Source organism: Numenius arquata, chromosome 6 (assembly GCF_964106895.1).
Source record: "Numenius arquata chromosome 6, bNumArq3.hap1.1, whole genome shotgun sequence".
Lineage (NCBI taxonomy): Eukaryota > Metazoa > Chordata > Aves > Charadriiformes > Scolopacidae > Numenius > Numenius arquata.
Window position 1 is genome coordinate 648,578 of NC_133581.1, and position 11,209 is coordinate 659,786.

At 61.4% G+C, this 11,209-nt stretch overlaps 1 protein-coding gene across 2 annotated transcripts; it reads right to left on the reverse strand.

Annotated features, from left to right (window-relative positions):
- Positions 1 to 87: 87 nt before the first annotated feature.
- Positions 88 to 8,143, reverse strand: GCHFR (GTP cyclohydrolase I feedback regulator). 2 transcript variants are annotated; one of them, XM_074149628.1, is made up of 3 exons: positions 8,085 to 8,143; positions 5,176 to 5,270; positions 88 to 984 (listed from the first exon to the last, which is right to left on the reverse strand). In XM_074149628.1, exons 1-3 carry the CDS (start codon positions 8,118 to 8,120, stop codon positions 858 to 860), a joined length of 258 nt encoding a protein of 85 aa, XP_074005729.1. In that variant the 5' UTR covers positions 8,121 to 8,143; the 3' UTR covers positions 88 to 857. The 2 variants fall into 2 exon arrangements, with proteins under 2 accessions (XP_074005729.1, XP_074005728.1); XM_074149627.1 differs by lacking the exon at positions 8,085 to 8,143 and adding an exon at positions 7,151 to 7,249.
- Positions 8,144 to 11,209: the final 3,066 nt, after the last annotated feature.

Sequence of the window (11,209 nt, forward strand, 5' to 3'; positions counted from 1 at the left end):
TTTTAGTTCCTGGGAGCTTGTTCAGGAGCTGTGGATCGGAAAGGTTTGGCAACAACCGTTTAAAACGACCCACAGGAAGACGTTGGTCCATTCAGAGAAACGTTTTATTGGTGTTACCCCACAGCAGGATCGAGACCCAGTCCCAAACCACCCAGCATGGCAACTGCTGCTGGTCAGATGACAGAGCTCCTACCTGAGATGTTCCCAGGACCTTTCCCTGCTGCTCTCAGGCTATTTCGGGAGCAGTATGTGATGCTCAAAGGGTGCTCTTGGGGCTGAGAGGCTGCTGCTGCCGCCAACCCCGGTCCCAGCGGGGAGAGAAAGGGGCCCTGCTGCCCAGAGAGGGGGTTCTCGGGGAGCACGGTGCAGGTTTAGCAGTTCCCGCTGGCGTTTGAGGGCCAAGAGAGCAGATCGTGTGGCATCGGTGCTGGGCCTGCCTTCCCTGCCCCCTGGGACTGGGGGAACGTGCCCTGAGCTCCCAGCCCAGCAGGGACCCCCCCGGGGCCGCCCTGGGCAACAGGCAGACGGGTCTGTTCTCCAGCGCGTGCTAAATAGGAGATGATTAAAATGTAAAAGCATGGTATTTGCCAGGCTGCCATTCAGATGAATGTGGGGATGGAGCCATCTGTTCCCTGTGCCCCATTTCCTCTGGACTGGGCAGACCTTCCTCCCCCCCGGGCTTGTGAAATGGCAGGGTGGCGAGTTTACACCGGGTCAGGTTTTGCCCCTACACCGCTCCTCCCGCCCCGTGCCCGGAGTCTGGGGCAGGAAGGGATGAAAAGGGAAAAGTTTGCTGTCGGTGCCACCCGAGACGATCCCCGGCAGGATCTTGGCCAGGAGGGACGCCGAAGTCTTCCTCACTGCTCCTTGTGGAGGCACCAGACCAGCGTCTGGCCCACGCCGGTCATGCTCACCACCCGGTACCCGCAGCTCTCCAGCTTGTCCAGCACCACCCGCGGCGCGTCGTTCACGTAGTACTCCCAGCTGCAGGCAGGAAAGAGGAGGAGAAATGAAGTGAGGTGGAGAAGGAAGAGCCAAGTGACCGTGCCGAAGTGACCCTGCCTCGCTGCTAAACCGGTAAAGACCCTGCGGTGACCACATCTGGCACGCTGACTCTGCCGTGCGACGTCTCCGTCAACCAGATGGGGAAGTCCAAAGCCGCAGGTGCCAAACCAAGGGGAAGCCTGGCCAGAAGGGAAGGGAATGTTAAATTGAGACTTTTTTTGAGTTAATTCTGAGGACAGGTTGTCCGGAGCCAGGTGCCGCTCGGCTGGAACAGGAGCAGCGAGGGCTCCCAAGCAGCCACAGCTGGGAACTCCTGGAAAAAAGAGGATAATCCCTGCAAAGCAGGGAATAGTGATCCAGGTGTTTCTAAGGAATGAAAAAACGATGTTTTGCCTGTGTTGGAGTGTCTCTAAGTTAGGTGGCTTTTTTTTTGGAGCCAGTGCTTGAAATCTGGGGAATGGAAGAAAGTGCTGCCTTCAGCCAAGGGTTAAGCCTTTGAAAAACCAGAAGTCATCGGTCCTCAACGGAGCTGCCAGATAAAGGAGCAGAGGCTCCTCTCTCCCCGGCAGTCGCTGCTGTGGGTGTCCAGGAACCTGCACTCGGGATCTTTTCTCCCGCTTTTATTGCCCTGCGTTTTCTGCCGGCTGGGGATTGGGAGCAGGAGCTCTCTCCTTCCCTCCGCCCGACCCCCGGGGCTCCGTGATGCTACTCCCACCGTACAGAAAAGAGGCGGCGATTGCCACACGAAAGGGGCACAACACGGACCCAAAACTGGCTGAATTGGGTGGGGAAGGAGCAGAAATGGCAAGCGTCACCTTCGGCGGCGGTGGTGGCAGCCTCTCTGCTCCCTCGGCACAGTCTGGGATGCGGCGTTGATCCAGGCAGATGGGATCAGCTCCACAGCAGTTCAGCTCCGGGCTGAGTCACTGCCCAGATAAGCTGGTAATGACGGGCTGCGGGATCCCTGGAGATCTCGTTTGGGCACCTTAACAAAGACTCGCCTGATTTTCATACTAATAACAATAAAAAAAGACCCAAAAGCCTTTCCAGGGTTGCTCTCGCTAAGGTTGCAAAACATTCATGGAGCGGTGAGTACTTTTAAAGCGTGAACTAACACCAAGATGTGAAAGCTTTTTTTCAGTTTCTCAAGACAGACTGTACTTTGCTGTAATTACAGATGTGGTGTAAAGATAATGTGTGTTATTATAAGTGTCTTTGAACTTCATGCTTTCTCTCAGAGGGTTGCCACACACCCTGCAGATGCACATGGTGGAGTTGGTAAATATTATTCCCATTATGCAGAGGCAGGAGCTGAGGCAGGGATCCCTTGTTTTTTGCAGGAACCTAAAAAATTGAGCGGCTGAGCTAAAAAGCGGCAGGAAAGCGGAGTTGCCCAGGGCTTTGACCAACTCCGTGCTGAGTGAAAGAAAAGATGCACACAGTGCGTATGGGACACGCCGCCGTGGCCTGAATCGGGATGGAGAGCCCGGGAACATCGGCAAAGCCTTTGCCCCCAGCGAAATGCCAGCGGGGAAGGGAAAGGTCACCCGGGATGGGAGAGGACTCGGGCACCTGCACATCGCGAGCCCGTGGCCCAGCTGCCCCGCACCCAACGAGCCAAACCAGAGCACCCGGGTCAGCGTGAACGGGGACGGAGCCGGGGCAGGATGAGTGTCCTCCATGCAGGTATTTCTGGTGGTACCTCCGCTCCCCGGATGGAGCTTGGCTCTGCCTGGGGGAGCGGCTCAATTAAAGAATTCGCAGGTGCCTCAGCTCCCAAAGCCTGACAGAGGCACTTTCATCTGAGACCAAGCAGCGCTGGTGGCCTTTAATCCCGGGAGAGGCGAGGGACGGTGCCCAGCGGTCACCCACGGGTCACCCACGGGTCCATCTCCACCGGGGTGGGCCCAGAAGAACCCCCTTTTCTGCCGCAGGATTTTGTTCCTTGGCCCCGCGCAGCTGGGGCAGAGCCAGGCTCCCCCCGGGGCTCTGCCCCACATCAGATGGGGAGCGATGGGGCGAGGGTGCGTGCCTGCGCCCAGCGGCTAATTGCGCTTAATGACGTGCCACTGGCAGTAGCCGGTGCAGAGCTGCATAACAGGATGAGCGCTCTCCCTTATTAGAGGTAATTAAGCACTTCATCAGCGTACGGCAGTGCCCTGGCAGGTCTCTGCTGCTCAGACCTTTTCTTCCAGGCTCCCTCCGAGCTCTTTGAGGTTTTGGGGCCCGTGGTGCTACGGGAAGGGGGGGATTTGGGGGCGCTACCAAGCCTGGACGTGGGTGGACGGAGAGTCCCTCCCTCCACGGTGGAAGCACCGGGATTTCGGCAGGGACGGTGGCCGGGGCTGTCCCCCTGGCACCCCGCCGGCCCCGGGGGTGGCAGCAGCCACATTCCAGCCAGGTTATTTCCTCCACCCCCTGTTGCTCAAGCGCCAACGGGGAGGACGTGAGGTGCGGCGGGGACACAGCGGGGCTGCCCTGGCCATAACACCAGCCGTGGCACGGAGCAGGGGGGACGAGGGAGCTCGAAAGGCCCCAGGATGCAGGGAGGGAAGAAGAAAGGTGGTGAATCCAGCAGGGAGATCCCACAGACGGCTCGGAGTTCTCCCAAGCAAGCAGAATGTGACACTGGGTTCCTTATCCTGCTGTCTCTCCTCCCTGGCCCGGGGGCAGACCCCACGCAGGCACATTTTCTTTGCCTGTTCCACCCAAATCCTGGGGATCCTTGTCCCTCTCTCCTTCTCTTCCCGCCGCTGGGCTCTCACAGCTCCCGGCACCCGCACAAAGCCATCGCTGCTGCAGGTCCCCGGCCACCCCCGGGGCTGGCAGTAGCCCCGTGAACCCACCCCGAGCTGTTCCGCGGGGACACGGGTGACAGGAGGGGGCCGGGACCAGCCTCCCTGCCATGGGGGGAGCCGGCAGGGACCCCCCTTCCATTTGCAAGGGTTTCTCTTTAATGGGGGGGCTTTGATATTTTTTTCATCCCCTTTTTCTTTAAAATCTCCCTCCCCGTTCAGGTGTTTGTCCCCGCAGGAGCTGAGGACCCGGCCCTCCGTGTTGGCCTGGCTGGTGCCAAGGGGCTGGGTTTTCCCAGCTCCGCCGGTGGGAGTTTGGGAATGTACTGGGAGCAAGAGGCCCCTTCTGCGGAACGCCTGGTTCTCCTCCTCCTCCTTCTCCTTCCTCCTTCTTCTCCTCCTCCTCCTCGGCACAGGCGAGCTCTGGCAGAAACCCACCGCTCCCCTCCCTTGTTCTAACCTGCATTCGGGGCGCTGGTGGGGTTGTGTTCTGTTGGTGGGTTTTTTTCCCAGAGAAAACCAAGATGTGAGATGTCAAGTCGGGGGGGGAAAGGAAAAGAAAAAAATAAAATAAAAAAAAAAAAAGTGGGCCAAGATGTAAAGAACGTGCTGGTGCCATCGCCAGGGTGGGGAGCGCTGGTGTCCAACGCGGTGTGGGCAGAGAGACGGGGACACGGAGAAGCGTCAAATACATAGGGCTCGGGATGGAACGGGCAGGGTGATGGGCTGGAGTCGGGGTGGGGGGACTCGACCGGGCTCCAGCCCTGGGGCTCGGTGGCCCGAGGGAAAGCTCCAGGAGCCGTCGAGAGGGGCTGAGAGTGGGATGGGATGGGATGGGATGGGATGGGATGGGATGGGATGGGATGGGACAGGGTGTGGAGGAGCATTTTGGGTGGCTCAGAACCACCAAAGGCCACAGCCAGGGCAAGGCTGGGCCGATCACCCTTTGCTTCCGGGGCTGGAATTGAGGATAAGGCAGAGGAGGTTTGTCCTTAAGGATTAAGGGTGGGAAAAAGGCAGAAAGATTGAAGTGCTCGCCGGGCTTTATTTTGGGCAGGGCGCGCATCGGGGAACAGCCAGGAGCATCCCAGTGTGTAAGGGGAAAGGGGAGGGGATGAGGTGGGTCCGGGGCTAAAATGGGGTCAGAGCAAGAAAAAAAGAAGGACCTCAGTGAAAGATCTGACGGCGTTTCCCTGGGCGAGCATTAGCAGGCAGGGGCAAGGGCGTGTGTGTGCCCTCGCAGCATCGAACCGCTCCCGGGGTTAAACGTGCAGCTGGAAGGTGCTGTGGTGAGTACAAGGAGGAAAAATGTTCCCTGTTTTCTTGGGAAAATAAGGAGCGGGGAGAGCCTGGAGCGTCGCAGAGGAGGACTTACAAGTGGTTGCCCAGCATGTTCCTCTTCGTGGCCCCCAGGAAGCTCATCAGGTTGGGGTCCGAATGCTCGTCTCCCACCATGGTGGGACCAACCTCCTGCAGGGAAAGGCAGGGGAGCGGTGAGTGACCCCCCCCGGCAGCGCAGCCGCCCGCTCCCCAGCACAGCCCCAGTACGCGCTTTACTGGGATGGGAGTTACTGTGGGCCATCTCCCCCTCCCAGGAGAGGACCTTGGCGGCTTTGCTCCTGGAGGGCCACCTGCTGGCTGAGCTCACGGTGGCTCTGCTCCTCCGGGATCCACCGCTGGGGAGTCTGTAGGACCCAACGAGGTGCTGCTCACTGCCAGAACCAGCAAATCGGGGTGTTTTACCCTGAAATGAGCCCCTCCAGGCCAGTTGGGGACCCTTTGCCTGTCCTGGTAGAAGAGGGCTTTGGGAATGGCTCCACTCCCTGGGAAGGGTGAGAAGATGGGGGTGAGGAGGTGCTGCGGGGTGCCTGGGGCCACTGAGCACCCTTGGGTGCCCGAGATTGTTGGGTTGGGTGTTTTGTTTTGTGTGTGTGTTGGTTTTTTTGGTTTTGGTTTTGGTTTTTTTGTGTGTGTGTGGTTGGACTCGATGATCTCAAAGGTCCCTTCCAACCATGAAGAGTCTGTGATTCTGTGGGGTGACGGGGACAGTCACCCTCCCTTGGAAGCGACAGGAGCTGGGGGGGAGGCAGAGACATGAGTCGTCTCCCCACCGGAGCCACCAGGTGGACTTCCCACACTTCATACGGGGGGGGGGACAGGGACGGGGACATTTCTGCACCGCGCTCCAGATGCGTTATTGCATGAGATGTTCCTGGGCTGGAGGTTTCCCAGAGCTGGGAACGGGGGCACGGCAGATAAACGCAGCATCAGGGGCTGGGGGAGCCAGAATCCACAGCCCCGAACGCCTCCGGGGGCTGGTTGGGGGAGAGACGTTACACACCCCCCCGCGGTGGGAGCCCCAGCCCAGCTGATGGGGGTGCTACCACCCTCCCTGCTCCAAACCTGCTCCGGGCTCTCCCGGAAAACGGCAGCGGTTAATTGATTTTTAATAGGTGGAGCGATCGTTTCCCTTCAAATCTCCCCCACGCCACTCGGGAAGAGTTTGCGGATGGAAATTCTTCTTCCCAGGGGTGTCCCCCCGGGAAGAACCACCCCGTTATCAGCGCAAAGGGGCTGCTCAGCCCCAGATAACCTCCGAAATAGCTTGAGTACCACCCAGACCCTTTTTGACCCCCCCCCTCTTCTCTGTCACCCCCTGGAGAAAGCAGAGCCCGGGGGCAGGACGTGGGGCCCTGAGGCTCCCCCAGAGGCTGCGGGGGGAGGTTTGCGGGGTCCACGGCGTGAACCCCTCGCTCTGGGGGCAGCGGGAGGGGGAACTTTGGACCCACGGGGAGTTCGGCAACAGCCCGTCGGCAGAGAAACAGCGGGGGGAGCCGGGCGGGTGAGGGGGGACCGCAGCCGAGAGGGCGAGACAGCCCCCCCCCTCCCCCCCGACAGCATCCTCCGCCAAACCCGCCGGGGAACTGCCTGTGAATCCCGAGCCCCGGGCAGATCCCAACTAGAAGCGGCGCTAATTGAGTATTTTAATGAGCCGGGCACACACACGGGCGCTCGGCTGGAAAAGGGCTGGAAACTGAAGCAGGGGATGAGCCTCCCCCGCCCCCCTGCGCCCAGCCCGGCCCCACGGAACCCCCGGGAGAGGTGCCAGGGGAGGGGGTGACTCGTCCCTGCCCCCCCCCCCCCCCCCGCCGGGAAAGAGCAGCCGGAGCAGTGACCCCCCCCGCTGGCCCGGGACGGGCCGTTTCCCGCCGCGGCCCCGTGCCAGGTTTGGGGCTGGAAGTGTTTGCTCTGCCCTGCGAAAGAGCAGAGTCCCCGAACTCTCCGGGGGGGGGGGGCGGGGGGGGGATCCGGTCCGCCCGGGTGATGCCCTTCCCTGAAGCGCTACAAACCTCGGTCACGGTCACTTCGTCAGCTCGCAGGGTGACAAGTGTCGCTGCCAGCCGGCGCCGTGGGGCGCAGCGTGCGTGCCCCCCCCCCCTCCTCATCCTCACTTCGCTGCTCCCTTGGGCTGAGGGGGGTGCGTGACGGGACACCCGCACCCGCAGCGCCTCCCACCGAGCTCCTGCCGCCTCGTCCCTTCGCCCTTTTTCCCCGTCCTCCCCCCCCCCCCGCCGCCACCCCACACCGGCCTCTCTGGGCCGCCGGACCCACAGTCCCCCTTCGCCCTGGGAAAAGGGGTGAAACCCCCTCCCACACGCGTCCCGCTGCTCCCGCAGGACGGGCGGGGTGACGGCGGGGTGACAGCGGGGTGACAGCGGGGTGACGGCGGGGTGACGGCGACCGCTCTGTGGCCGCGGATGCTGCAACCGTTCGAAGCAGCGTTTCCTTCAGGGCCTTTTCTGGGAATAACGGGCTGCGGCCCCCGCCCGGCAGCACCCCCCCTCCATCCCCCCCCCCGCTCCCAGAAATGCCTTTCCCTTTGGCTCCGGCCTCATTTCCCACCAGGAAACGGCTATTTGGGGACGAGGAAAGAACCCGTAGCGGGGACACGCGGCCGGAGGTGAGTTTGTTTGACGCTCGTGGGACCCCACAGCAAGATCCCGCGGTTACGGGACCCGCTGCTCCAGAGGGGAGGGATTTCGGGGGAAAGGAGCGGGGGCACGGGGTGACACCCGAGGGGACATGGTTGTGCACAGCTGGCTCATGCCGGGCATCTCCCTCCGGCCGCCAGCAGCGGGGGCACGGCACAGCCCAGCCGTGCCCGGGGGTCCCCCGAACCTGCCCCCCCCCCCGGCACCGAGGGCAGCCCAGCCCGGGACAGCAGCGTGCCCGTCCCCGTCCCCCCGGGTCCCCGGCAGCCCCCGCCGCCCCCGCCGGACTCACCATGCGGATCTGGGTGCTGATGAGCAGGTACGGCATCCTCCCGCCGCTCCGCCGCCGCCGCCGCCGCCGCCGGGGGGGCCGTGCCCGGGGCCGCCCCCGCGTCCCGCCCCGCCCCCGGGCAGCGGGGACCGACCGCCCCCTCCGCGGGGGGGGGAAGCCCCCCGGGGCTCAAGGGATCTGCGGGGGGGGGTAACCCCGAGGCGTGGAGCTGCCCCGCCGGGCGCGGGGGGGACACCGGGTCAGCCCCAGGGACCGGGGCTCTGCCTCCGGGCAAGGGCGAGCGGGCAGGAGGCAACGGGGGGCGGAGAGGTGATGGCCAGAGAGCCAAGGATAGGAGGTGGTGGCCAGGGAGGTGATGGACCAGGAGATGATGGACTGGGAGATGGAGGATAGGAGGTGATGGACAAGGAGCCAAAGGACAGGAGGTGATGGATTGAGAGCAGGAGGACAGGGAGACAGAGGACAGGAGACGGTAGACAGGGAGATGGAGGACAGGAGATGATGGACAGGGAGGCAAAGGACCGGGAAGTGAACGACAGGGAGATAAAGGATGGGAAATGAGGACCAGGAGACGAAGGACCAGGAGCCAGGCAGGTGGGGAGCTCTGGACCGCACAGAGCGTCCCGGGTACCACCCCGGGGCCCTTCCCAGCCACCCCCTGGAGGAGGGTGTTTGGCATAACCAACATATTGGGAAAAAAAAATCCCTTTTTCTACGGGCTGTTGAGCTTTGATCTGGAAACCTGGGGGTCTGAATCCCTTCCAAATGTGAGGAGAAGCTCATTTCCTGAGACCGGGACAGTCAGAGGGGCTTCCTCTGATGGGGTAATTCCCCCTCAACACCCACCCTGGCAGTTTGAAAGCTATCTATAAAGCAAGTAATATTTCCATAAATAGCAAATAATAGTTCCCTCGCCTCAAAACTTGCACAGCAACCTCTGCGTGCATCTTGCCAGAAGCTATTAACAGCCTGCAATCAGTTTCTAATTTCGCTAATAATCTGAAGAAATCAGCGATGCAGGAGAAGCAGCAGGACGCCCCCTGAGCTCTGCCCCCTCCCTCCCGCGGGACCCGAGGCCGGTTCCTCTGCGCTGCCCGGAGTTACTCATTAACCCCAACAGGGAGCAAGGGACAGAATCAACATTTCTGCTCACCAGGCTGCAGGAAATGTTTCGGCAAAGCCAGACCTTGGTAACTGTTATTATTAACACGCTTGTTTGGTTTGGCATGATAAAATCAAAGATTCATAGAACGGTTAGAGTTGGAAGGGACCTTAAAGTTCATCGAGTGCCACCCCCTGCCCTGGGCAGGGACACCTCCCACCAGAGCAGGTTGCTCCAAGCCCCATCCAGCCTGGCCTTGAAAAGAAAATAAGAAATATTTCTTATAAAAAATAGTAATAAAAAAGAAAATAACCAACAGCAGGTGATAACATCATCTTCCTAAAACGTGCCCCAAAATATCCCGATATCTTCATTGGGAGCTGTACGTGGGGTGCCTCCCTCCATGGGCTGAACATCGGCTCATGTAGATCATTTCCACCCTAAGGAGGGTCTTCCCAAAATCCCCGCTGCCAGAACAGTCCAAATCTTTGCTCGTAACTCTTGTTTCCCAGCATAAACCCGCATCTGGCCTCCAGTGGGACGAATTAACAGGTTATTGCCCCCGGTGCCCAGTTAATGAGCAGGAAATGCTGCCTCCTGAGCCTTTTCCCCCGGCTGTGTTCGATTTCGACATCAAAATGGGGTGGGAAGAAGAGAGGAAAATGGAAGCCGAGCCCGCACAGGGTATTTTGACACTGAATTTCCTGAGGAGGTGCCGGGATGTGGGAGCCGGCCCGAGCTCGGCCCCGCGGCGGCGCCAGAGCCAGCTGTGAAACGGGCTCGCTCCATCCATCCATCCATCCATCCATCCATCCATCCATCCATCCATCCATCATCCCAAACCATTGGGTACCAGCTCCCACCGGTCCGCCCGCAGCCCCCGGCGGCCGTGGGGCGGGTGGGAGCCGGGAGCCCCTCCCGGTAGCTGAGGGGAGAGAGAAGCAAAAGGAGCGTTGGCTCCGCCAGAAACCTCCCCCGGCGGCGGCGGCTTTTCCCAGTAACACCCCCTTCCTCCCGCGGCACCAGTTCACTCCCCTGCCCCGCTCGGGGGGGGGGGGCAGCGCCCCAGGCCAAGGGTCAAATCCCGGGGGGGTTCCGGACCCCCCCCTCGCCCACCAGCGGCTGTTTCCCGCTGCACGAAGGGATAAAGGGAAGGCGCGAAGCTCCCGCTCCTGCCGGAAATTATTTTTCCCACCCCCCGCGGGTTTATCGCTGTCATTGGGGGGGGGCGCTCAGATACCATCGTTAATATCCTGCCCGCCGCCCGGCCCCCTCCCCGCCGGCTCGTCACCCAGGCCCGGGATGTCGCCCCTCCCGCGGGGGGGACGCGGCCGTCGGGGGGTTTCTCCCGGTGCCGCCGGAACCGCCGCGTCCCCGGTGCGGGGACACGGGGGCCAACGGGGGCCAACAGCCGGTGTGCGGGGGGGCCGGGGGGCGTCTGGGGGGGTGGGTGCGGGTGCAGGCGTAATTAGGTGTAGCTGCAGATCTAATTAGGTGTAGCTGCAGGTCTAATTAGGTGTAGATGCAGGTCTAATTAGGTGCAGGCGTGAGTGTAGGTGCAAGAGCAGGTGTAGGTGCAGGTTTGGGTGCAATTAGGTGCAGGTGCAATTAGGTGCAGGTACAGGTGCATGTGCATCTGTAATTAGGTGCAGGTGCAATTAGCTGCAGGTGCAATTAGGTGCAGGTACAGGTGCATGTGCATCTGTAATTAGGTGCAGGTGCAATTAGCTGCAGGTGCAATTAGGTGCAGGTACAGGTGCATGTGCATCTGTAATTAGGTGCAGGTGCAATTAGCTGCAGGTGCAGGTGTAGGTGCAAGAGCAGATGTGGGTGCAGGTGGAGGTGTCATTAGGTTTCGGCGTAATTAGGTCTAGGTGTAATTAGCCGCAGGTCCCGGCGCCGCTCTGCCGGCCCCGCCCACATCCCGAGGCCCCGCCCCGGCCGCCCCCGTCGCGCCGTGATGACGTTGCGCCCCGCCATAGGGCGGCTCTCCCCACGCGTCACTCCCGCGCGCCGCCCCGGG